This window comes from Rattus rattus, chromosome 6 (assembly GCF_011064425.1).
Source record: "Rattus rattus isolate New Zealand chromosome 6, Rrattus_CSIRO_v1, whole genome shotgun sequence".
Taxonomy (NCBI): Eukaryota; Metazoa; Chordata; class Mammalia; order Rodentia; family Muridae; genus Rattus; species Rattus rattus.
The window spans coordinates 152,902,726-152,930,060 of record NC_046159.1 but is presented as its reverse complement, the minus strand read 5'-3'; the positions used below and the strand labels follow the sequence as shown (position 1 = coordinate 152,930,060).

Here is a 27,335-nt window from a genome sequence, read left to right as displayed (position 1 = left end):
TAGGAAGAATGAAGCAAATGCTGTAGCCGATGTGTCCTGACTGGACCCAGCTGAAAGTTCTTAAGACCAGGAATCCAAGTAGGCACACTCTGTAAAATACAACTCTCAAGGCAAAAGTTTAGAATTGAGGTATCTTTTTGTTTGATTCTCCTGAATCAATTTTTTCAGGCGGTCTACTCTATCAAATCTGATCAGTATGACTCTGTGAGATTTCCAGAGCCTAATCTCACTTTTTAAAAACATAAAGACAAAATCTTTCTCTCAAAATACTGCGTTCCTTAGTCTGTAACCAGAAAAGCTTGTATTTTGCATTCTGTCCCAGAGTAATAATATAACCATAAAACTCAAAGTCACACCCATTATGAAGATTAAACAATTTTTTTAAAAAGGAAGTAAGCTAAACAATGAGCCTGGTAAGCTTTTTTACTCTATGATATCAGGAAATGAACCCAAAATTCCTGTGGAGCCAACGTTAAGAGAATCCGAGCTTCCTGTGGTGGTAGATATAAAAAATAACCACAAACCCTGACTAGCCGGCATCAATGAGCCATATGGCCTTTAGCGGGGTAATTCATAAAACAAACCAAATACCTTCTATCAATTCCAATATCAATAAGTAACATATCAAACCAGGACTTTAGTTCAAAATATATCCATCTGTTAAGCTCTCTACCCAGAGCCACAGATTTTTATTTATCCTTAATAACTTGTAAATATCACAATACTCTACTTGGAGTCAGTGACTAATTTTTTCCTATCTAAGTTCCGAACCATGGATGAAGATTCCCACGTGATTCGGGTAGTCTCTGTACTCTCCTTAAAACAAAGATAAACATCATCTATCAATTCTAATACCAATAAGCAACTTATCAAACCAGGACTTTAGCTCAAAATATATCCATCTGTTAAGCTCTCTACCTGGAGCCACAGATTTTTCTTTAACCTTAATAACTTCTATAATATATGTCTGCATTCACTCTCCCTGGTGTTACAGACATTCATCACAACTCTCTGCTTAGAGTTAGTGACTAATTTTTCCCTATCTAAGTTCCGAACCATGGATGAAAATCCCCACGTGATTCAGGTAATCTCTTTACTCTCTTCTTTCTAAAAACAAACTTAATCACCTTTTAATAATACCTGTCATTAAGAAGTAGCTTGTCTAACTAGGATTTCAACCCAAAATTCCCGTGGAGCCCACGTTAGAAGGAATATGAGTATCCTGAAAGGCTTTCTAAACAACTTTCTTTAAAAAGCAGCTTTTAATCTCTGACTCTCTGAGCTGCCATTACTTATCCACACAGCCTGGGACCTACAGCCTGCCAGCCCAGGCTACTTCCCTGTTTCTTTGTTTAATTCCTCGCTCTTGAGATATCACATGACTTAACATGGTGCTGGCCTCCTCTTAGAAAATAAAATCTTTCTTTCAACTCTTAGGATTACTAGTGGATTCTTACCCATCACATTGGTTCACCATCTGTTGTTGTAAAACATAAAAAATAAAAAAAGTATTGGTGTCTTTTATCCTGCTAGGTCCACACTGCAGTGCCCCAAGACATCTGCTAGATATCTTGGCGGAAACACATCCCAACTTCACCGCGGCCCAGTTTCTCTTGCCGCCACACTCTTTCCTACACTCAAACCGTCACATAAAAGAACACGCAACACAATAATCTTTGACCCAATTGGTAAGATATAATTGCCCACTTAAACATACAAAGCCCAGTACTATCCATCCCTTGAGAACATTAATAACAACCTGTAAATACACAGAGCAGAATCTTTACGTCAACCTCCATTGTCCTACCATGGTTTCGATGAAGAAAGAAATTGAAGAAGATCTCAGAAGATGGAAAGATCTCCCATGCTCATGGATTGACAAGATTAATATTGTAAAAATTGCCATTTTGCCAAAAGCAATTTACAGATTCAATGCAATCTCCATCAAAATTCCAACTCAATTCTTCACAGAGTTAAAAAGAGCAATTTGCAAATTCATTAGAAATAACAAAAAACCAGGATAGTGAAAACTATCTTCAACGATAAAAAAACTACTGGGGAACTACCATTCTTGACCTCAAGCAGTATTACAGAGCAATAGTGATAAAAAAAAAAAAAATCTGTATGGTATTGATACAGAGACAGGCAGGTAGATCAATGGAATAGAATTGAAGATCCAGAAATGAACCTATATACCTATGGTAACTTGATCTTTTTCAAAGGAGCTAAAACCATCCAGTAGAAAAAAGATAGCATTTTTAACAAATGATGTTGGTTCAACTGGAGGTCGATATGTAGAAGAATGAAAATTGAACCATTCTTATCCCTCTATACAAAACGTAAGTCCAAATGGATCACCGACCTTCACATCAAACCTGATACACTGAAACTAATAGAAGAAAAAGTGGGGAAGAACCTCGAACACATGGGAACTGGGGAAATTTTCCTGAACAGAACACCAAAGGCTTATGCTCGCTCTAAGATCAAGAATCAACAAATGGGACCTCATAAAATTGCAAAGCTTCTGTAATGCAAAAGATGCTGTCATTAGGACAAAACAGCAACCAACAGAGTGGGAAAAGATCTTTACCAATCCTACATCCAATAGAGGGCCAATATCCAAAATATACAAAGAACTCAGGAAGTTAGACTCTAGAGAGCCAAATAACCCTATTAAAAATGGGGTACAGAGCTAAACAAAGAATTCTCAGCTGAAGAATATCAAATGGCTGAGAAGTATGTAAGAAATGTTAAACATCCTTAGTGATCAGGGAAATGCAAATCACACCAGTCAGAATGGCTAAGATCAAATCTGAGGTGACAACAGAGGCTGGTGAGGATGTGGAGAAAGAGGAACACTCCTCCATTGTTGGTGGAATTGCAAGCTAGTGGGACTTCCATTCTGGAAATCAGTCTGGCGGTTCCTCAGAAAATTGGACATTGCACTACCCGAGGGCCCAGTTATACCATTCCTGGGCATATACCCAAATGATGCTCCAACATATAACAAAGACACATGCTCCACTATGTTCATAGCAGCCTTATTTATAATAGCCAGAAGCTGGAAAGAACCCAGATGCCCTTCAACAGAGGAATGGATTAAAAAAATGTGGTACATCTATACAATGGAGTATTACTCAGCTATCAAAAATAATGACTTTATGGAATTCATAGGCAAATGGATGGAACTGGAAAATATCATTCTGAGTGAGGTAACCCAATCACAGAAAAACACACATGGTATGCACTCATTGATAAGTGGATATTAGCCGAAAAGATCAAATTACCCAAGATACAATCCTCAGACCACATGGATCTCAAGAATAAGAAAAACCAAAGTGAAGAGGCTTTAGTCCTTCTTAAAAGGGAGAACAAAAAATATTCTTATGAGGGGCTATAGAGACAAAGTTTGGAGCAGAGACTGAAGGAATGGTCATTCAGAGTCTGCCCCACTTGTGGATCCAGCCCATATATATACAACCACCAAAACTAGACAATATTCATGAAGCTGAGAAGTGCATGGTGACAGGAGCCTGATATAGCTGTCTCCTGAGGGGCTTTACCAGAGCATGTCAAATACAGAGGCAAATGCTGGCAGCAAACCACTGTACTGTGAACAGGACCCCTGTTGGAGGAGTTAGAGAAAGAATTGAAGGACCTGGAGGGGCTTGCAACCCCATAACAACAACAATACCAACGACCAGATCTCCAAGAGACTAAACCACTACCCAAAGAGTACACATGGACAGACCCATGGCTCCAGATGCACATGTAGCAGAGGATGGCCTTGTTGGGCATCAATGGAAGAAGAAGCCCTTAGTCCTGCCAAGGCTGGACCTCTCAATTCTCCTGCCTTGGTCTCTAGCGTGCTTGGGTTATAGATGTGTCTCTCCCACCATACCAAAATTTTTACTTTTTTATTTTTTTAAAGATTTATTTTATTTATATGAGTACACTGTAACTGTCTTCAGACACACCAGAAGACAGCATTGGATCCTATTACAGATGGTTGTGAGCCACGATGTGGTTGCTGGGAATTGAACTCAGGACCTCTGGAAGAGCAGTCAGTGCTCTTGACCGCTGAGCCATCTGTCCGGCCCCCAAAATTTTTATTTTATTTATCTTTTATTTGTTTGTTTTTGACAATAGGGTCTCATGTAGCCCAGGTTAGGTTCAAACTAAGTAAACAAGGCTGCCTTGAACTAATTTTTCTGAAATAGGGTCTCACTATGTAGACCAGGCTAGCCTTGAACCCACAGAGCTCCACATGTCTCTGCCTTCTTAATTCTGGAGTCATGCACTACCACACCTGGTTGCCTTGAACTCTTGTTCTTCCTACCTTTACCTCAGAAGTTTACCTAAATGTCCTGTTATTTGAACTACATAAAATGTAGCTTTTTCAGACCGAGTTCTTTCATTTAATAATATACTGATGTTCAGGGACTTGATAAATAATTTCTGTTCAATGCTGATGATATTCCACTTTCTGGACAGTTTCTCTGTTCTCTCCTTGGCTGTTCTCAGGTTTTGCAATGATGAATAAAGCTGATAAAAACATTTCTGCATGTTTTCTGCATAAGTCTATCTCCCATGGATAAATATGAAGGAACAGAAATGCTGGATCTCACTTTGAAAGTATGGTTAATATTGTAAGAAACTACCCACTGTCTTCCAAATACTCCATCTTGCATTTCCATAGCCATGGACGAGTTGGGTCTGGGGTCCAGGCATTTTGAGAAATGTGTAAGTGACACAATGATGGTGTATTAGTTGTCACTTCCATGGTAGCTGGTGACTCTTGTAAGCATGAAGGGTAGACAAGTCCTTTGAAGGCTGTTGCTATAAAGAGACATAAACGGCGGGTTACTTGTGACCGGAATTAAATGGGGGTTTTGGTCTCTTGATTGGTTTGCTTTTGTTTTTACAGGGCTAGAAAGATGGTTTGGCTTAAAGACTGCACTGCTCTTGCAGAGGACCTGAATGTAGTTCCCAGCACCCAATTCAGGTAGCTAACAGCTGTCTGTAAGTCCAGCTCCAAGTTGCTGACACCCTTTTCTGGGCTCTTCTAGCCTCCTCAGGTACAGAATACATACATGCAGAATCACAGACAGACACAATTTTATATTTTTTTGAAGTCTTTTCTTTAAACAAAAGTTCTCTGAGTTCAAGCCCAGGCTGATTTAAGAGAACATGCCAGGACAGCCAAGACTACAGGGAGAAACATTGTGTTGTGGGGAAAACAAACAAAAACAAAAACAAAACAAAACAAAACAAAAAAGACAAAACCCCAAATATGCCAGCCTGATTGTGTCAGGCACAGATGCCTCCGGGGTCACAGAAGGGCTCCAGGGCAGGATGTTTACAGATCTTGGCCAGCATTGGAAGTGCACAGGCAGTAGTGGGCTTTCTAGGCACGGGGTCCTCCCCTTGCACCAGCCCTCTTAAGACAGTCCACTCCACATCAACGTAATGTTATCATTTCCTTAAGAGGAGCAAATCCCATTAGACATGGGTCTTCAAATGAAAACAAGCACAGAACGGTGTGGAATAGTACCAAATTCAGTATATGACTTTAAGAAGCACGGGGAGAAGAAAAAGAAATCCCCACACTGCTGTGCCACCAAGATCATCTCCTTTCTAACCTTCAGGGAGGTGACAGACTGCAGTCAGGGTAGAGAGTGGGACAGCTGCCCTGGGGTCTGGACCGATTGGGAGCGCTGGTGCCGCCAGGGGGCGCACGATGGCCCGCGCAGGAGTCAGGTGGGACCCGGGGAAGGGGCGGGCAGGAGGGGCGCTGGGTCACTCTGGTTGGCTGAGCCCCAGTGCTCAATGTCCGGTCCGTTTTAAACTCGGTCCCGCCCTAGCACCCTGCTTTTCCGCCGCGGCGCGTCTTGGTGTAAGTACTGTCCGCGGGTCGCAAGATCCCACCACTTGGCCCCGGGGGTCCCCACGGCGCTCGCCCTGCGCGCCCGTCCTGTCCGTGAGCGTACGGTCGGGGTGGAACAGGCGATAGGTCTCATGCAGTCCGGATTTGTTCCCAATGCGGATCGCAAGATCCCACCATGTGGCCTCGGGGATCCCCACGGCGCTCGCCCCTCGCGCCAGTCCCTGCCCTTGCGCTTCCCTTCGGTGTGGAACAGGCGATCGATCTCATGCAGCCCGGATTTGTTCCCTCCGGGGTGGAGCCCCGGGGCCTGGGCACACGCGGGGCTCTCGCCTGTCCAGTAGTCCGGCGACGGGGACATCGCCTATTTGTGAAGCGGATGAAATCAGAGATCAAAAAGTAGCAAGAAGCAGGATAATGCCAATGTTGGCAAGGACGGAGGTAAATTTTGCCCACGCAGGCGCGTCCTCGCCGCACGTGTCCTTCAACTGCCGCTTGGCACAAAGGCTGGGCTTTTTTTGCTTTGTGCTTGTTTTAAGATTTGAAAGTATCTTCAGAACCGATAACTACAAGCTAGTTTATCAGGGACCTCTTCCTACAGATCCTCATTTCCCTTCCGCTGACACAGACCCAGCCTATCTGGGTTTTGGATCCTTGGAGAAATCTGAATTTCTGGATTTGCACTTGAGCAAGGCAACTTCTAAGCCATGATTTAGGAATCATGATTCCTAACACCAGTATAGGTGTTTAGTGAGCACCTTGGTGTCCTTGTTTATTAGGTGGCTGGTTGCAACATCAATTAATTAAATATCAGGGGGTTGGGGATTTAGCTCAGTGGTAGGCCCTGGGTTCGGTCCCCAGCTCTGAAAAAAAGAAAAAGAAAAAGAAAAGAATTAAATATCAGGGCTGAAGAGATGGCTCAGAGGTTAAGAGTACTGACAGCTCTCCCAGAGATCCTGAGTTCAATTCCCAGCAACCACATGGTGGCTCACAACAATCTGTAATGGGACTTGATGCCCTCTTCTGGTCTATGTGAAGACAGTGTACCCATATAAAATAAAAGATTATTTGATTATTGAGACAGATCCTCATGCTGGCCCAGAGAATATTTCTGCTCCAAGACCGTAAGTATTGGCGTTTATGGATATAAGCCACCGTACCTGGTGAAGGACATTTAAGAAGGAAAACAGGCTCGTGGGCTCTTGTAAACAAGTTCCCTGGGAGGCAGTTTTCTTTCCTTCAGAGGCTAGTTTTTTGTTGAGCCAGTTACACAGAAGTCTGTGCCTGGAGCGGACCACTTTCTAAGGTTAGGAATCATTTCCCTTCCCTGTTCAGCCTCAGCAGACACATCTGGTGCTGCTTCTGGTTTCGAAATCAAAGAAAGTCGTCCAACTTTCCTAACGGAATTGTATAGCTAGTGTTTTTTGTCTGTAAACATTAAGAACCTATGCTTCTGAGGTGGATTTAGTCAGAAGGTTGTCCCAGAGGGAATAAAACAGACTCCCAGCTGTCAGCAGTGTGAAGGTCAGAGCCCTGTGCGGGAGTAAATGCTCATCAGAGGCAGGACTCACAACATCAAATGCAGCCACCAGAAAGGTCCTGGATATAAAAAGCTCTGATGGGGTACATGTTGCATTGCTGACTTTTTTTTTTTTTTTTTTTTTTTTTTGAGCAGATGTTGCTGGCGCTGTGTCCAGGATGATAATGAATTCAAGGTATGTGTCAGATGGGAAGATTGGACTTTCCAAACATAATCCCAGAAACAGTTCTTGGCCAAGGATGAGAACTCTAACCTGACTGGATATGCTGCTGTGATGGGTTAAAGGATTTACCTGAGGCCAACAGAACAGGCAGGAATTTAATGCAGTCACCCCACCCACGTCTTTTTAAATTAGATGAGGGGCTTGGGGACTGTAGTGAGAGGGCTTAGCAGCGCCAGGCCCGGTCGCCTTTGATTCTGGGGCCTGGTGGAGAGAGCCAACTGTCCAAGTTCTTCTTGGACATCATGTGTGCTAGCACACCTGTGTGCACACTCAATAAATAATCAATGGGAGTACTGGTGCGTGGATTAATACTTAGAGAGAGAGATGGCTTTGCATTTAAAGTCTTGTTAAAACATTCCTGAGTAGACATACCCAGCGTACTGAGTAGTACTTTAAGGATTCTGTTTATACAAAGACTGGTAATGTCAGCATCGTCTGCCCGTCGTCGTGTTGCTGTATTCTCTAATGGTTGCAGGTCTAATCGCCTCTGGTGTTTCTTCTGCAGCTCTGAGCCTGAGGTGAACGGGTTCAACTTCCAGAAGAGAAGGTAAGCAGCCGTGTGGAGAGAAAAGGTGAGAGATAGAATTTTAAATTAGCTCAAAACACAGCAACAAGATCTGATTCAGGAAGACAGATGGTTAAAATTGCAGAAGAACTGACACTGACACACTGACACTTCGCTTATCACCGGTGTGAGTAGCTGTTCTGCCCCTGTGAAGTTTGTTTAAGCCCCACTGTGCCTTGCAGAGAGCATTCCAGGAAACTGGCTGGCCCGAAGCCTAACCAGATGTGTTTCAGATGCAGATGCTTCATCATCTCTGACAAACATTTACTGTGACAGGACAAGGGATAAGATTTGCTCTCGGAATAATGAGGACCTGAGGACCCGACCCTTCTCCTGATTTAGTAGCTATGTTCCAGGAACCAGGGGGCCATAAAACATAAAACCTTTTGGCATCCCCTCATCTCCTAGAGCCATAAAACAATCGGACAGTCCTGTAACTCGGACAGTCCTGTAACTCATGGTATCTTTGGCATTCCCCCTTTGACATCCCCTCACCCCCTGGGGCTCACAGCCTGGCCCTTTATAAAGCCCCTCTCCCAGCCACTCGGGGTCGACACCTCTGTCTCCTGCGTGGGATACGTGTTGGTCCAGAGATCTCCATAATAAACCTCACCTTTTGCGAATTACATTCAAGATCAGTCTCTCGTGTGTCTGGGGTCCGAGACTTCTCGATACTTGAGGGAGGGTCTCCCTACAGAAATCTTTCATTTGGGGGCTCGTCCGGGATCCTCACGAACACCCCGGATCCCGAAAGACCCCTTGAAGGTGTGTGGAGTGTTTGTCTGAGTGTCTCTGAGTGAGTGGCGTCGCATTCATCAGTCTGTGTCTGTCTGTCCTTTACTTTTGTTTCCAGTCATGTCGTCTCCGGCTAGGAACAACCCGGACCAGTTTTTGTTTCCAGCTGAGTCGTTTTCGGATAGTGATGACTGGGACCGGCTTTTATTCCAGTCGTTTCCGGATTGGAACGACTCAGACGGGTTTTTCAGGCAGCTGTCACGGAGGTCTGTGAGGACACCGTGGCTGCAGGGGACAGACTGCAGGCTGCAACTCTGGGGGTTGCCTCGAGGGTGAAGGTGGCCCAGAAGGAACTGGGGCCTCCTTTTGGGTTCATGGAGAGATTAGACTCCTAGTTGTAAAGCCGCTGAGAGCTCTGCCGAGTGATCTAGCTTTCGGTTTCCTGCGGAGAAGTCACAGAGGGTGACTAGTGCTAGGTATTCTTGTCTCTCTTGTCATTTTATTAGTCTTCTGTGTTGGGTGTTTGTCGTACTTTGTAGACGAAATGGGATAGACTGTGACGACCCCCCTTTCCCTGACTCTTGACCACTGGACTGAGGTGAAAACTAGAGCTCAGAATCTTTCCGCTAAAGTAAAGAAAGTGAAGTGGCAGATTTTCTGTTCCTCTGAGTGGCTGAAGTTTGGAGTAGGGTGGCTGCCAATAGGGACGTTCAGTTTGGATGTTATTTGTGCAGTTAAAAATATCATTCTCCAGAGGGGACCAGGGTCCCATCCGGACCAGCAGCCATACGTTATTGTCTGGCAAAACTTGGCTCAAGACCCCCCTTCTTGGGTCCAGCCCTAGATCCTGCCCAAATCAGGCTCCCGATCCCTGACCCTGAGAAAATCTGAACCAGAACAGGAACTGGGGAGGGCACAGCCTCCCTCTAAATCGCCCTCTGCCCCTTGGATCTATCCCGAGATTGAGGAACCCCCGGGGTGGCAAGCTCCCCCTACCCCAACCCTACCCTCCGACCTCCAGTTCCTGCATTCCAGCCCCAGCTGGAGGAGGCCCGGCAACCGGAACCAGAAGCCAGAGAGCCCAAACTCCCGAAGAACCTGACTCCAACGTGGCGCTGCCCCTTCGCACTCTTGGGCCTCCTGCTGATCCCCCTAACCTCCAACCCCTTCAATATTGGCCTTTTTCCTCAGCTGATCTCTATAACTGGAAGGCTAACCACCCTTCTTTTTCTGACAATCCAGCCAGCCTGACCGGGCTGATAGAGTCCCTAATATATTCCCACCAACCCACTTGGGATGACTGCCAACAGCTCTTACAGGCCCTTTTCACCACAGAAGAAAGGGAGAGGATTCTTCTGGAAGCCCGCAAAAACATACCAGGAGCCAATGGCATCCCCACCCATCTCCCCAATGAGATAGATGCTGAGTTCCCCCTCAACCGACCCGACTGGGACTTCACCAGGGCAGAAGGTAGGGAGTGGCTGACCACCTCCCGCCGGGCTCTAGTGGCAGGTCTCAGAGGGGCCAAGGTAAGATAAGTAATGCAGGGGCCGGCTGAGCCACCCTCTGTGGTCCTAGAACGGCTTATGGAAGCCTACAGGAGATATCCTCCTTTTGACCCCTTATCAGAAGGGCAGCAGGCAGCAGGGACTATGGCATTCATGGGGCAGTCATCCCCTGACATCAGACGAAAGCTCCAGAGAATAGAAGGGCTGCAAGATTATAGCCTGAGAGACTTAGTAAAGGAAGCTGAGAAAGTATATCATAAGAGGGAGACAGAAGAAGAAAAGCAGGAGAGACAAAAGAGAGAAAGAGAGGAGATATACAAGATCAAAGGCAAGAGAGGAATCTGACTAAGATCCTGGCCGCAGTAGTGAGAGACAGAGGAGGAGGGGGGGGAGGGTGGTTAGACAGGTAGACGAGGGGTGAGGCCAGAAGACCGAAAAAGGATTCCAAGACCCTCCTTGGGAAGGGACCAGTGTGCATACTGTAAGAAACAAGGCCATTGGGCCAAAGAATGTCCTGAAAAGAGGAGCAGGGACCCCAAGGTTTTGACACTGGGAGAAGATGATTTGAGAGGACGGGGCTCGGACCCCCTCCCCAAGCCTAGGGTAACGTTGAGCGTGGAGGGGACCCCTATGTATTTCTTGATTGACACCGGAGTGGAACACTCGGTGGTAAAAGAGCCATTAGGAAAACTTAAGGGCAAAAGCTCCCTGGTTGTAGGAGCTACCGGACAGAGATTGTATCCCTGGACCACTTCTCGGATGGTAGACCTTGGCAGGGGACAAGTGTCCCACTCCTTCCTGGTGATACCTGAGTGCCCGACCCCCTTGCTGGGTAGAGACTTACTGACTAAACTTAAGGCCCAGATTAAGTTCACTCAGAGAGGACCAGTGGAATCCTGGGACACTCCATCTACTCTCACCCTTAAAATTAGAAGAGGAATATTGGATGCATGAGCAAAAAGGGACGCAAAAAAACTCAAAGGTTCAAAATTGGCTAAATTCCCCAAGGCCTGGGCAGAAACTGGAGGTATGGAAAAGGCAGTAAAGGTCCCCCCTATCGTGGTAATGTTAAAGACAGATGCTACCCCTATTGGGGTACGACAATATCCCATGAGCAAGGAAGCCAGGAAAGGCATCAGGCCACACATACAGAGACTGTTAGAACAAGGCATCCTGGTTCCATGCCAATCCCCATGGAACACCCCACTTCTTCCTGTAAAGAAACCAGGGACTAATGACTATAGGCCTGTCCAAGACTTAAGAGAAGTCAATAAAAGGGTTCAGGACATCCACCCGATGGTGCCTAATCCATACAACCTCCTCAGCTCACTGCCTCCGGAGAGAGCCTGGTATTCTGTCCTGGATTTAAAAGATGCCTTCTTCTGTCTCAGACTATATCCCTCCAGCCAGCCTATCTTTGCCTTTGAATGGAGAGACCTAGAAACAGGAAAGGCTGGCCAACTAACCTGGACCACATTACCCCAGGGATTCAAAAACTCACCCACCATCTTTGACGAGGCCCTCCACCGTGATTTGGCCCCATTTAGAGCTGAGAATCCCCATTTAACCCTGCTTCAGTTCGTAGATGATTTGCTCCTAGCGGCGGAATCAGAATCGGAATCGGACTGTATCAAAGGAACTGAGCGACTTGGGGTATCGGGCGTCTGCCAAGAAGGCTCAATTGTGTCAGACTGAGGTTGTCTATTTAGGGTATGTCATTAGGGATGGGAAATGGTGGCTCACTGAAGCCAGGAAGCAAACAGTGACTCAGATCCCGACACCAACCACTCCATGGCAAGTAAGAGAGTTTCTGAGCACTGCTGGGTTTTGCAGACTTTGGATCCCAGGGTTTGCCACCCTGGCTGCCCCCCTGAATCCCTGACTAAAGAAAAGGCACCATTTGTCTGGACTGAGGAACAACAACAGGCCTTTGACAACATTAAAAAGGCCCTACTGACTGCCCCAGCCTTAACCCTCCCTGATTTAACCAAACTATTTGTCCTGTTTGTGGATGAGAGAGCTAAGGTGGCTCGTGGAGTGCTGACGCAGGCTTTGGGACATTGGAAAAGGCCGGTGGCCTACCTGTCGAAGAAACTAGATCCAGTGGCCAGCGGCTGGCCCTCTTGCCTAAAAGCTATAGCAGCTGTGGCCCTGCTAGTTAAGGACGCTGACAAACTAATCTTGGGACAAACCATGACTGTGGTAGCACCTCATGCCCTAGAAAGCATCATCAGACAACCACCAGATCGATGGATGACCAACGCCCGAATGACCCACTACCAGAGCCTGTTACTGACTGAGAGAATTACTTTTGCCCCTCCAGCCATCCTAAATCCGGCCACCCTGTTGCTAGAGACTGAGGACACAAAACTGGTACATGTTTGCTCTGACATCCTGGCTGAAGAGACCGGGATACGACAGGATCTGACGGATCAACCCCAGCCGGGAAGACCCACTTGGTTCACCGATGGCAGCATCTTCGTGGTCGAAGGTAAACGGATGGCTGGGGCAGCAGTAGTGGACGGGAAAAAGACCATTTGGGCCAGCAAATTACCAGAAGGAACGTCAGCACAGAAGGCAGAGCTGATAGCCCTGATCCAAGCCCTGCGGCTGGCAGAAGGAAGGTTATGAACATCTACGGACAGTAGATATGCTTTTGCCTGCCCACGTTTGCGGGGCCATATATAGGCAGAGGGGCTGCTGGCGTCAGCTGGAAAGGGCGTTAAAAATAAAGAAAAACCTTTAGCCTCCTTTCAATCCACCTTCCAGAAAGGGTGGCCATAATACGTTGCCTTGGCTACCAAAGGTCACACGACCCGGTAGCTAGGGGGAATAGGACGGCAGACGAAGTGGCTAAGCGAGCAGCCCTAGGAGTCCAGATCCTGCCCATGTGTACAACTCAAGATGAGATCGAGTTTCAGTACCCATCGGAAGATTCCCAAAAGATTACATCAGAACCAGGACCCAGGCCAAGCATCCCCGGAGGAAGGATGGTGACAGATGAAGGAAAACTGATCCTAACCCAAGCTGAGGGCTGTGAGTATGTGGCCAGTTTACATTATATCACCCATCTGGGGACAAAAAGACTAATAGACACAGTCAAAGCTTCCAGGTTCTTATGTACTGGGGCTCCAAAAGATGACTCAAGAGATCGTTCAGCAGTGTAAAGCCTGCGCTTTAGTGAACGCAGGAGCCTATAAAGGAACTACAGGAAAAAGGCTCTGAAGAGATCAGCCGGGAGTTCACTGGGAAGTGGACTTTACCGAAACAAAACCTCCCAAGTATGGTAACAGATATCTACTAGTTTTTATAGACACCTTCTCGGGATGGGTAGAAGCATTCCCCACGAAAAAGGAGATGGCCAGTGTGGTGGCCAAGAAGATTTTAGAAGAGATCTTTCCGAGGTTTGGAGTACCCAAGGTAATAGGGTCCGACAATGGGCCCGCCTTCGTTGCCCAAGTGAGTCAGGGACTGGCCAGGCAATTGGGGATTAACTGGAAATTACATTGTGCACACAGACCCCAGAGTTCAGGACAGGTAGAGAGGATGAGTAGAACTCTAAAAGAGACCCTGACAAAATTAGCCATAGAGACCGGCGGAAGCGATTGGTTGGCCCTCCTCCCCTTCGCCCTGTTCCGAGTTCGGAACTCCCCAGGCAGGTGTAAACTGACCCCTTTCGAAATTCTCCACGGAGGGCCACCGCCACTCACTGAGGCCGGGGTGTGTTTGATTCTGATGTTATTCTTTCTCAATCCCTACATCTTCGCATGAAGGCCCTCGAGACGGTTAGACAACAGGTCTGGAATGAGCTGAGAGAGGCCTATGAAGCCGGAGACACCCGAGTCCCCCACCAGTTCCAGGTTGGCGACACTGTCTTAGTACGCAGGCACCGAACCGGGAACCTCGAGCCTAGGTGGAAAGGACCGTACATAGTACTACTGACCACCCCTATGGCTGTCAAGGTTCAAGGGATCTCTGCCTGAATCCACGCTTCCCACGTGAAAAAGGCCACAAATTCAGCTACAGATGAGTGGATACTGAAAAAGACTCATAGTTCTCTTAAGCTGCGTCTACACCACCAGCGTAACCGCGAGTCAGGACAACAATCCCCATGCCCCAGACTTGGAGGCAGACATACAGCAGACTTGGGAGGTGATTAATGAGGAGGGGAACCCTATATGGTCCATCACGGCAGTGCATCCTCCATGGACCTGGTGGCCAGACCTAACTCCAGATATCTGTAAACTGGCGGCTGGATCACTCTCTTGGGATATCCCCGACCACTCTGATCTTTCGAAACCACCAGCTGAAGAGCAATGTGTCCCGAACGGGATGGGAAGCACTTTTGGGTGCTCAGGACAGTTCTACCGAGCTAACCTCCGGTCGGCAGGATTCTATGTCTGTCCCAGCCAGGGCCAGAGCTGGAAACTTTGACCTAAGTGTGGGGGAGCCCCTGACTTTTTCTGGGCTGCATGGGGTTGCGAGACTACTGGTGAGGCTTATTGGAGCCCCACTTCCACATGGGATTTAATTACAGTAAGAAAGAACAGTAGCTATGACCGCCCTAATCACGGGGAGAGAGACAGCTCCAAATATTCAGAAAGCGGGTGCGCCCATAGCAACAGCCGCCGTTGGAACAGCCCCAACAGCCCCTGTAAGAACAAGTACTGCAACCCCATAGTCATAAGATTCACTGACTCAGGAAGACGCAACCATCGGAGCTGGCTTAGAGGAAACAGCTGGGGACTGCGGCTAGACCCTGTGGGAAAAGATCCTGGACTTATCTTTAGGATTAAGCTGACTTTTACCAATCCTCCCCCCATGCCCATAGGACCTAACCAGGTTCTTCGGGAAACACGTGCACGAGCCTTACCTGCATTGATGGCGACCTCCCCTCCAGATCCTCTAGCTTCTATGACCCCCCTTCCCCACTCTGAACCCTCTACTGGCCGAAGACTGCTCAATTTGGTCGAGGGTGCCTTCCATGCTTTAAATGATACGAGTCCAGCCACCACTGAATCTTGTTGGCTGTGTTTGAGTGTAGTCCCCCCTTATTATGAAGGGATAGCCATGGATGACACTTTCTATAATGTCACTACCCATCATTCATGCTCCTGGGGGACAGAAAAAAACTAACCTTAACTGAGGTATCTGGATCAGGACTCTGCTTGGGAACCCCGCCAGGCTCCCACAAACATCTGTGTAACCGAACAGTAATTGGGTTTAAGACAGCAACCACCCACTACTTAGTACCAGGGCATAATCGATGGTGGGCATGCAATACCGGACTCACCCCATGTGTGTCCACAAGTGTGTTCAGGCCAGCAATGGATTTCTGCGTGCTAATACAATTAATCCCCAGGATTTACTATCATTCTGCTGATGATTTTGAAGATGAGTTTGACCTCTTGCCTAAAAGATTCAAACGAGAGCCCATTTCTCTCTCTCTTGCCATACTGTTAGGAGTAGGCATTGCTGCCAGGGTAGGGACGGGAGCTGCTGCGTTGGCTACTGGACAACAAAGTCTTAATGCTCTCAACACTGCCATTAATGAAGATTTAGAAATACTAGAAAACTCCATTACTAACTTAGAAAAATCTTTGACTTCCCTATCGGAGGTGGTACCTCAGAATCAGAGGGGCTTAGACTTATTATTTCTAAAGGATCAAGGGTTATGTGCTTCTCTTAAAGAAGAGTGCTGTTTCTATGCTGACCATACTGGAGTAGTGAGAGACTCCATGCAGAAACTCAGAGAAAGATTAGACAAAAGGCAAAGGGATAGAGACGCCCAAAAGGGTTGGTTTGAATCTTGGTTTACTCGGTCCCCTTGGATGACTACCCTACTCTCTGCCTTGGCCGGGCCAATATTAATAATTTGCCTGGTCTTAATTTTTGGCCCATGTGTAGCAAATAGGTTGATTACTTTTGTCAAGCACCGAGTAAATGCTGTTCAATTGATGGTCCTAAGACAACAATACCAGTCAGTTAGGACGACTGGCGATGCTGAGTGAGAAACCTAACACTAAAATTCTAAGATTAGAATTTCGTAGTAGAAGAAGAGGGGAACGAGAGATAGAATTTTAAATTAGCTCAAAACATACCAACAGGATCTGACTCAGGAAGACAGATGGCTGAAATTGCAGAAGAACTAATGCTGACACACTAATCACCAGTGTGAGTAGCTGTTCTGCCCCTGTGATGTTTGTTTAAGCCCCCATTGTGCCTTGCAGAGAGCATTCCAGGAAACTGGCTGGCCCGAAGCCTAACCAGATGTGTTTCAGATGCAGATGCTTCATCAACTCTGACAAACATTTACTGTGACAGGACAAGGGATAAGATTTGCTCTCGGAATAATGAGGACCTGAGGACCCAACCCTTCTCCTGGTTTAGTAGCTCTGTTCCAGGAACCAGGGGGCCATAAAACATTTTGGCATCCCCTCATCTCCTGGAGCCATAGAACAATCGGACAGTCCTGTAACTCATGGTATCTTTGTCATTCCCCTTTGACATCCCCTCATCCCCTGGGGCTCACAGCCTCACCCTTTAAAAAGCCCCTCTCCGAGCCACCCGGGGTCGACACCTCTGTCTCCTGTGTGGTATATGTGTGGGTCCAGAGATCTTCGTAATAAACCTCACCTTTTGCGTATTACATTCAAGATTGGTCTCTCGTGTGTCTGGGGTCCGAGACTCCTCGATACTTGAGGGAGGGTCTCCCTACAGAGATCTTTCAAAGGTTTTAGGTTTCTTTGTCCCCCTCACAGTGGAAACAAATAAATTTTGAGGCAGTCCCATTGCATACAGAGAACATGAGAATTTTTTTACCTGTAGAATTCAGTGCCATTATTTAGTTTTCTGTGTATCAGCCCTAGCGTGAATCTTGCTACAATATTAACATAAAAGATCTTTTGAGAAATTTGGCTTTATTTGTAAAATTTTTACTTTTATCTGTTTTGCCTGCATGTCTGTGCCATGTGCATGCAGTGCTTATGGCAGCCAGAAGAGGGCATCAGATCCCCCTGGAATTGGAGCTGCAGTTGTCCGTTGCCTTACGGGTGCTGGCAGTTGAACCTTCAAGAAGAGTGAGGATGGTCTGGGACCCCGAACCACCGGAGCCAAGACTCCAGTACTCGGCAGAAGACCTGGCAATTATTTCAGAGGACCCCAATAACGCTTTGCTCAGAAAAGAAAACTCTGGTTTGCCCCGTCAAGATAAAGAATCCTACCACAGGAACAAGCACAGACAATGGCGAAACAAATGCACCCACCTAGGAGTAAGCAAATTAACTCAAACGGCCTTAAGATCTAAGTATTACATTCCAGGACTGAAATGTCTGGTGGAGCAGGTAGTTCACAGCTGTGGGCGAATGCCTGCATACAATGACCCTGGCAGGAGGTTCCGGGGCAACAGGCCAGGAGTCTACTGGGAAGTTGATTTCACTGAGGTAAAGCCAGGCAAGTGTGGCTATCAACACCTTCTAGTCTTTATAGACACCTCTTCAGAATGGGTAGAAACCTTCCCCACCAAGCAGGAAACTGCCACGGTGGTGGTTAAGAAGATACTGGAAGAAATCTTCCTCCAATTTGAGGTGCCCTAAGGTAAGCCATGAGTGGCCAAGTACCTAGAGGTTGATTGGAAACTTCATTGCAATTATAGACCTCAAAGTTCAGGACAGGTAGAGAGGATGAATAGAACTCTAAAAGAGACTTTGACTAAATTGACCATGGAGACCGGCACAGACTGGGTGGTGCTCCTATCCCCTGGCCTCATTAAGAGTTAGGAACACCCCCTCCTGCTTTAGTCTAACCCTTTTCGGATCCTGTATGGGACCCCAGTGCCCCTGAGCTTGCTGGGGGACACTATTGAACCAACCTGTCCTAGTAATAATGATCTGTGTTTTAGGTTGAAAGGTCTACAGGTGGTACAGAAGGAAGTGTGGTCACAGTTGGCAGCTGCCTACAAGACAGGGACCCTTAAGACATCACTTCCAAGTGGGAGACTCAGTATACGTGCGGCAACACCGAGCCCAGACTCTTGAGCCCCACTGGAAAGGACCCTACCTGGTGCTGCTGACTACGCCAACAGCTGTTAAGGTGGATGGGATAGCTGCCTGGATCCACGCCTCACGTGTGAAAGCAGCCCCCCCTGCCCCCGACGGAGGATAAGGAAAAGGATCACTCTAGCTGGAAAGTCCAGGCCACAGAGAATCCCCTGAAACTAACGATCACCAGGAAGTCCAAAGATGTGGTTCCTCCCCTTGGTACTGGTACTGTGCCTTAACTCCCTCCCCTTGTGCCCTGCTGGCTCCAGCCCCCACCAACCACGCAACCTAACCTGGCTGGTGGTAAATGGGGCCGGTGACGTGGTGTGGAGCTTAACCAAGGTCACTATGCCAAATTCATGGTGGCCAGACTTGTACCCTGATATCTGTACCCTGTCTGTTGGCGCCACAGACTGGGACCTGGAAGGACATACTGGCCTTCAGACAGCTCCCACAACCTGCACTTAAGACAAATGGACACACCAGATGCCCCCGTGGGGAGGCTGCTGTGATGGCCACTGGAGAAGTATGCTCTGAACGCAGGAGTTCTATGTCTGCCCCGGGTATCACTGGGACAGGTCCCTCAACCCTAAATGTGGAGGTGGGGCTGACTTCTTTTGCAAAAATTTGGGATGCTGAGACATCAGGGGAAGCATCCTGGAAGCCCTCCTCAAGCTGGGACTATATTAAGGTAGTAGCAAACTATACCTTGGAACCCTACGTTCCTGGTGGGGTTTCCGTGCCGGAATGTGCCTATAACTGGTGCCACCCACTCCGTGTCACTTTCACTGAGCCGGGAAAGATGGCCAAAGAATGGGTAAAAGGATATACTTGGGGCCTTAGGTTTTATAAAGACCGTTAAGATGTGGGATTACTGCTCACTGTCAAGTTACAAATAGAAGCTCCTTATACCCCAGATGTAGAAAAAGTGTGTACTTTAGCTATGGGAGGTCACCACTGTCTTATGGGCAGGACGGCCCCAGCTTACTGGATCATTAAACCTCTTGCTTGATTGCATTGCTCTCCGTCTCTGTGTTTTCGTGAGTGGGACCTCCCCATCGGATCCTACACCAACTTGTGACAAGATTGCAGGATGGCAGTCCAAGCCTATTAGAAAGCGGGCAATGACTTTCCCACTCACAAAAGTTACCTACAAATGAGAGAAACTCAATGTTACAATGAATTTGGTTGGCAAAAGAAGAGATACTAGCTCTAAGGAGATTTCAGGAGGCAGTGGTAGTCTGGTGAACACAGCCTATGTGAAACAAATGTGTAAACTAAGTGTTTACAAAGTAACCTAAGCTGTAGATAGAGCAATATCAGGTGCTAGAGTTAAAGAGTTTCAGTTAAATCTTTAGCTTTAGAATGCTAATGCTCAATGCAAAAAAAAAAAATGATTAGACTTTCAAACGTCACTGTATTTATTTATGGATTAAAACTACTGGGGGTTGGATTTAATGCTCAATGGTCAGGCGATTGCCTAAGGCGCCAAGGCCCTGGGTTTGGTCCCCAGTCCGAAAAAAAAAACCAAAAAAAAAAAAAAAAAAAAAAAAAAAACTACTGTGGATATTGGATCTAATGTTCCAATTCAGTTATGATTGGACAGGCAATTAATTGCAAACGGTTTTTTTTTTTTTGCTTTTTTGGAGCTGTGGCCAACCAGGGCTAAAAGTGCTGAAAGGCAACAGTACCTGAGAGGACCCCAACTCCATTTTTTTTTTTTTTTTTTTCGAAGCTGGGGACCGAACCCAGGGCCTTGCGGTTGCTAGGCAAGCGCTCTACCACTGAGCTAAATCCCTAACCCCTCTAATTCAATTTTCTATAACAGGAAGCCACGTTAGGCCTTAAACTTCAGTTTCCCAGAAGTACAGCACAGCTTTTTGTAGAAACCACACAGAAAGGGCAGCCAATCAGCGACTGCCCTGACATCCAACCAGGGACTAAGAACAGGTATGAAAGAGTCTCTATAAGGTAACAATCTCTCTCTCGAGGTACAAACAAACAAGAAATATACAAATATCCCATACCATAAACTCAACCAATCCTGGTGAAGGTGACTCAACAGCAACCAGGAACCCCCAACTGGCTCTAAAACGAGCTTCCTGCAGTCATCGCCATTTTGCTTGGATGGTTGGCCCCTGGCTGTTTCTGCAGAATAAATGCTGTCTTTGCATACTGTTTGAGTCTGGGCTCTTCTTTCAGCTATTCCGGAAACCTTACATTAAGGATAAGTTTTTCTCTAATATAAGTCGGGGAGGATGCTTCCTGGGGTATATAAAATGTACAAGGAACAGGCACAGGGCTTATGAATGTGCATCATTTAGAGATACAAATGTTCCTCAACTGTTGGAAAACTGACAAAGGTTTGCTGGACCCTGCAAAAAACGTGAGTCATGTGTTCCCTATCAGCCAAGGCAAGGCTGTTTAGACCACAGCTAAAAGGTTGAAGCCTGAAATGACAGCCAGCACTGCTCTAAACCATTTAATAAGAGTGGAGCAATTCTAATAGAACAAGAGATTACATCAGATGGGATTGAGATTGAAGTCCCAGTGGATACAGGAGCAGATGTGACAGTTCCACAAGATTCTCAGAATCCAGCTTGGCTACTTCAAAGGTGTCTTCTCAGCTCCTAGGGTACAACTAAGTCTAAAACGGTCTAAATATATTGGACCGGAAGGTTAAGGCCATATGTGCCATAGAGTCATCCATTTATGGGGAAGAGATGTATTGCAACGGTGGGAAGGATAGATTAGCATTCCTTCAACTTCAGGGACAAGCTGTAAAATTGATGTTTCAAACGAAGGTATTGAAAAATGTTATCAAAACAGTTACAGACTGGGCTGTCCTTAAACAGAACACAGCAGAAGTTGGCTCCAAATTTATAAGGAGACCACTAATAGGAATACCAACCACCCTACCATTTAAGACATGGTTATCTGACAAGCCTGTTTGAGTGGAGCAGTGATCCTTAAAGAAGGGAAAATTATAGGCACTAATAGCTGGTTCAAGAGCGGCTGAAGGCTCAATATTTCTGCCAGCCTTTAGAATTCTATATTTGTCATAAATATGGAAAATGAGGGAAGCTGACAGATCTGAGAACAATCAATAAAGTAATTCTGCCTATGGATTCCTTACAACCTGGAATCCCTACTGTAGTGGGTTGGTCTGGTGCTGCTTGTATTCAAGTAAATTCTTTGCCCCAGGATCTGGTTGCTCCAATACAGGCAGATTCTCATGTATACCAGATTTTGTTGTATAAACCTTGCCCCCCCGCCCAAGTTATCCATGATTGGTTAATCAAGATGCCTACAGCCTGTAGCTGAGCAGAAGAATGATAGGCAGGACTTGAGTTCCTGGGCTTTCAGGGAAGAAGGCACCCTGTATGATGTAGGTGGATTATGGCCATGAAGGGCAGAGAGTTAGAATAGGAGCCGCCCAGGCAGAACACAGCAAGTGATATTTTGGGGTTATTGACAGGGAAGTAGACAAAGTAGCATAGAGGTTGATAAACCTGCCCAGCTCTCATACTTTCCGGTTAGTATTGTTGGCTTTGTGTTTATTTGGGGACTAAATGATCTAATGTGGGGTAAAGTCCCCCAAATAGTAAAGATAGTTTTTTTCTCAATAGCCCTTGAGAAACAAGAGAAAGATTTGCTTTCACTCTGCCCACATTTAACCATGAAAAGCCAATTAAGAGATACCAGTGGACATTGACCTGTCAATATTTTGTACAACAGACATTACAAATAATTTGTAAATTGTTAATAGTTTTCTCAATCTAAAATTTATAGGATGATATCTTGCTGGCTGACCCAGATGGAGTTGCCTTATTAAAAAATATGTTTGATGAAGTAACAATAATTTTGCCTTATTGGGGATTACACATTGCTCCTGGAAAAGATACAAAGAGGAGAGTCTATTAATTATAAAAATAGGTTTACAGAAAATTTAGCCACAAAAGGTACAGATCAGAAGATACCAATTATAAACTTTATTATTTTGAAAATTTACTGGGAGACTAGTTGACTACAACCCACAATTGGGTTAACTACTCAATACTTAAGTAATTTATTTCAAACCTTAGAAGGTGATTTAGGTTTAAATAGTACAAGAAAATTATCAGCTGAAGCCGAAGAATTGGCTCTGGTAGGAAAAAGATTACAGGATGAGCACATGGATCGCCTAGATCCAAAGCTGGGTTGCATTTTACTCATTCTCCCACAGGCAATAATATTTTAGATGCATATTTTTAGTACATAAACAGTTAGAAAGAAAGAAAGAAAGAAAGAAAGAAAGAAAGAAAGAAAGAAAGAAAAGAAAGACCTTTATAGAAAAGGTTTCTGAGTTGATTATGAGAAGAAGACTAAGACTTTGTCAATTACCAGGAATAAACCCAGCAGAGATTGTAGTGACTTTTACTAATGCTGAAATTACCTCATTGTGGGTAATCACTGAGGATTGGCAAAGAGCTTGCAATAGCATTTTGGGAGAAATTAATGTGCACCCTCAAGAACAAGCAACTTCTGTTTATAAAGAATTAATTGGATTCTTCGTGTACTGTGAGAACCTTATATACATCAGGAATGGCAAGTTATAATTCAGAAAATATAGAGTAGTTCAAAGCCCATATGCTTCTGTTCAAAAGTTAGAAATATATGCTATTACGTAATAGGCATCATGTAAATAGTAGAAGCTTAAAGAAAACTTTTTCTATAACTTGGTGACAAGCCAAGGAAATTATAAAAAATTGCCCTACTTGTTCTTTGTTTAATCAAGTTCCATTACCTGTTGGAAGTAACTCTAAATTCACACAAATAAAGTTTGGCAGACGGATGTGTTTCATTTTGTAGAGTTTAGAAAACTAAATTATGTGTCTCAAACAGTTGATACCTATTCAGGATTCCAATGGGCTTCTACTGAGTTCTGAAAGGCTGATTCTGTGTTTACACATTGATTAGAAGTGACGGTTATCATAAGAATACCTTTACAAATTAAAACTAATAATGCTTTCACGCAGGTATCCAGTACAACGAAACAATTTCTCTTTTATATATTATAGCATTAAACACACTGTGGGTATAGCATACAATCCTACAGGTCAAGCAATTGTGTAAAGACTTAACAATACTTTAAAGGAGATGCTTGTAAAGCAAAAAGGCGATATGAGATCTCCCAGGGTTAAATTACACAATAATTCATTAGCTTTACAGTTTTTAAATGTCAATGAGACAGATAGCACAGCTGCTGAAAAACAATAGATTTGAGAAAGGACTGACAACCAAATCTGCCTATACGGATGTGTTAACTTCAGAATGGAAGTCAGGAAACGTGTTCCAATGGGGGAGAAGCTAGGCCATTATTTCCACAGGAAATGTAAAGTTATGGAGTCCTTCCAAGTTAATGTAGATATAGATTTGACCGTGAGAGACGTCCTGCAAATCTTGGCTGCTGATGTGGTGTGAGGGAAGAGACTGGAATGATAGCAAAGCCGCTTACATGGATGCTGATCCCGTACATAGGAACAGCTCAAAAGACTATCTGAGGGAGGACATGTTACAGTTCATCAGGCAGAAAACTTGTGAATGCTGCAAACCTATTCCTGGTTATGGTATCTACGGTAACTTCATAGGTACAAGGCTCAAACCTTATATTCCCAACCCTCAGACTATCAGAGGGGTAAATTGAGGACACATGGGTGTCTCCACCGTATCCGGTAAATATTTTTGGCTACCTGGTGTAATGGGAGGTGCTGTTGCTAAGCTCTAGTTCCCTAATTGGTTCTTTTTTTTTTTTTTTTTTTTTTCAGAGCAAGGATGCTGCCTTTATTCCAATTAATCAATGTTCTTCTTTTTAAAAAAGGGGGGGTAGAAAGGCTGAGATTTTAAGATCCACTATAGAGAAATGCCTTTATTGCCCTAACTGGTTCTTGATTTGTCAATAAAGAAGGCCCAGAGCCAATTGTGCTGGGCACAAGGTACAGGTGGGACTTCCGGGTGCCAGGAGGAAAAGGTGATGCAGGGAAGGAGAGAGGACCCTTTTTTGCCATGCTTTGGAGGAAGGAGGACACTGCAATCATATAAGGCCTCGGTACAGCTAGAGCCTGTGGCCTCTGCCAAGGGGGGAGACGAAGATGTCTGACGGGCTAAATGGGCAAACCATTACGCTTAGGGCAGAAAGGGAAATTGAGCTAATAAATTGATGAGAGCATACTTTTCCAGGAGGGATACCTGTGCCCAGCAATTGTGCCCTCCCTTGTTCCAACGCTGAGCCCAAGTGACCAGCACTCCCTCCCCCACTTCCTACTCCCAGGCAGATGCCAGCCTTGGGAGCAGACAAAAGGCAGCCTACCCTAGCCTCCGTGTTGCTGAGACTCCCACTCCTTCCCCCGATTAACAACCAGCATTTCGGATGCAGATGACTCCTCCCCTTGAAAGAAGCAGGAGCCAATATCCCTGAAAAGATAAAATCCCAGTGTTGGACTATGGGAAAGAGGCAATTTAGTGTTCCCAGACAGCTGTGACCAGTTTATAAAATACCGTAGCTTCTGATAAAGCAAAGAGTTATTACTTCCCAGATCAGGAAGGTCCCTTTCTAGCTGTGGGATCGGCCCGATGTCTGAACAAACATCAGGTTTGAAAGAAAGCATTCCTTTATCCCCTCCCCAATCATGTAACACCAAAACTCAAAGATGCCAGCTTATGCATACATACATATACATATATATATATATCTCAAGTCCCTGGACGCATAAAGACTCTCTCTGTTCTTGCATCGAACTCTCAATTCCTGGCGGTTTCCTGGGATTCTGGAGAACTGGGCATAACATTCTGGGGGCTTGTTTGGGATTTCCCAGCAGATCTCTGGAATCTGCAATCGGGAGAGTCCCGTGCCGGCATTTGTGTGGTAGTGTCAGCGTTCCTGTACTGTCTGTGTCTGTTCTGTTCTGGCCTAGGGGTTGGAAACGCCTCGAGGTGTCTGTATAACCAGCAGAAGGTGACTAGAGTGGACGCGCTGGAAGGTCACCGCTGTGGGGTTCAAGAAGACGTCCTTGATCCGGAGAGCTTGATCCAGGGGAAGGAATTTGTGACCGAGGAAGGGCCTCGACATAGTCTGCTTTATATAATATGTATTATATATATTAATTTTATGCATATGAGTACACGTGACTGCCTTCAGACACACCAAAGGAGGGCATTGGACTCTCTTTGTTCATGCATCAGACTCGGACTTGCAATTCCTGGTGGTCTTCTGGGGTTCCTGAGAACTGGGTGTAACAGGTTTATTTAGCTGCTTGTGTTTTCAAAGTTAAATAACTAGAAACAAGCAAGTTTTTCTATTTATATATACTTCAGATAGATAGTTGGTCCTCAAACACTTCAGAGATTTGCAGAATATGTCATTTAAAATGTTTAACAAAAGACTTTTTGTGACCAACACATCTGCTCCTGAAAGCACCCCTAGCCTCCTCCTCCGAAGATGTTGGGCACAGAAAAACCTCCACCTGGAGCTCACTTCAAACGTGGCTGACCTGGCCAGAGGGGTATAACTGCTTGCCGCCTGGACAGCTGACAGTATGCCGTCCAAACTGGACAAGCCGGACGCTGGGGACTCAATTGCCCCACTTTGCCTAGACAAGATAGCAAAGTCTTCCAAAAGCTCTTGCTTCACAGAAACAAAAAACAAACAAACAAACAAAAAAGCAGTCAAATCTTTTGGGTCTGACAGGCAAACTTGCATGGCCCCACTGACACTGGAACGTTGGGTGACTAGCCAGTGAGCCATTTTTATTAGATTCTGAAACTGCTTGCTCTGCTCCTGTTTACTCAGGTGAAGTTTATCCTTCTTAGGTCTCTGATGGGTTCGAAGACTAGACCAGTGATAGACTTAACTTCAGAGCTAACAATCAGTGGCGTTCTGATAATTATCATAATCATGAGCTCGAGCTCTTAAAATTTTTCTTTGATTGTCTTCTAAATATAAACTTAAAAGGGACGTCTCGCTGTGCTCTTCTGACACAAACACTCCACAGAACTTTGGACTCCCCAAGATAGGACAAATGGACTGGACATTGGGAATATAGTTCTTCCCTTGATGGTTCTCATAGAGTTTGCTGGTGTTAGAGAGAACGCCAGGTTGGCAGGATATGTAAATGTTTGTTCCTTCCTCAACTGCCCCCTCCCACAAAGGCAAACTGCCTTAGGGGAGGAATCTCTTATTATGCTAACAGCTTTTTTTGTGAGAAAGAAATACCAATTTGAGCAATAAAGTTCCAAGGACTGAAGCTGGGCAGGAGGGCAAGCAGAAGAGGGCTGAGGCAGAACTGGAGCAGGGCAGAAAGAGTCACATGGATAGATACCGTTAGTTAAGTTAGCTGAGGGACTGCCCCAGCAAGCAGGCCAACAGCCTTATCCTATCCGAGTCTTTAAATTCAAGAGGGACCCTAAAAGTCACACAATACTTTTCAAGATCAAATAACCTCCCCCCGAAGTCTTGCATCTTGAATGCCATCAAAGTGGATTACAAATTTCAAGGAATTTGGGGAGAGGGTACTAAGGGTCTCACCCAGGACCTCATGCATTATAGGAACCAGACTTGCATGCAATATACACAAAACACCCTCACACATAAAATAAGTAACACCAATTACTAAAGGTTCAAGGTTTGGAGGGGAGTATGCTCAAAGTATATTACATACTTGTGTGGAAATGCTTTAGTAACTGTATTTAAAAAACAAAACAAAACCTTGCAAAGTGGTGGTGATGGCACACAACTTTAATCCTGGCAGAGGCAGAAGCAGAGGGCAGAGGCAGAGGCAGAGGCAGAGGCAGAGGCAGAGGCAG

At 45.6% G+C, this 27,335-nt stretch overlaps 1 protein-coding gene and 1 non-coding gene across 2 annotated transcripts; both read left to right on the top strand.

Annotated features, from left to right (window-relative positions):
* The first annotated feature begins 7,654 nt into the window (after positions 1-7,654).
* Positions 7,655-7,725, top strand: LOC116904784. Its single transcript, XR_004388448.1, has one exon. It is a non-coding gene; the product is annotated as a small nucleolar RNA SNORD93 (small nucleolar RNA).
* Positions 7,726-12,072: 4,347 nt separating this feature from the next.
* On the top strand, positions 12,073-13,087 carry LOC116904191. The gene has a single exon (XM_032907104.1). The coding sequence runs from the start codon at positions 12,247-12,249 to the stop codon at positions 13,084-13,086; it is 840 nt and encodes a 279-aa protein (XP_032762995.1). The 5' UTR covers positions 12,073-12,246; the 3' UTR covers position 13,087.
* Positions 13,088-27,335: the final 14,248 nt, after the last annotated feature.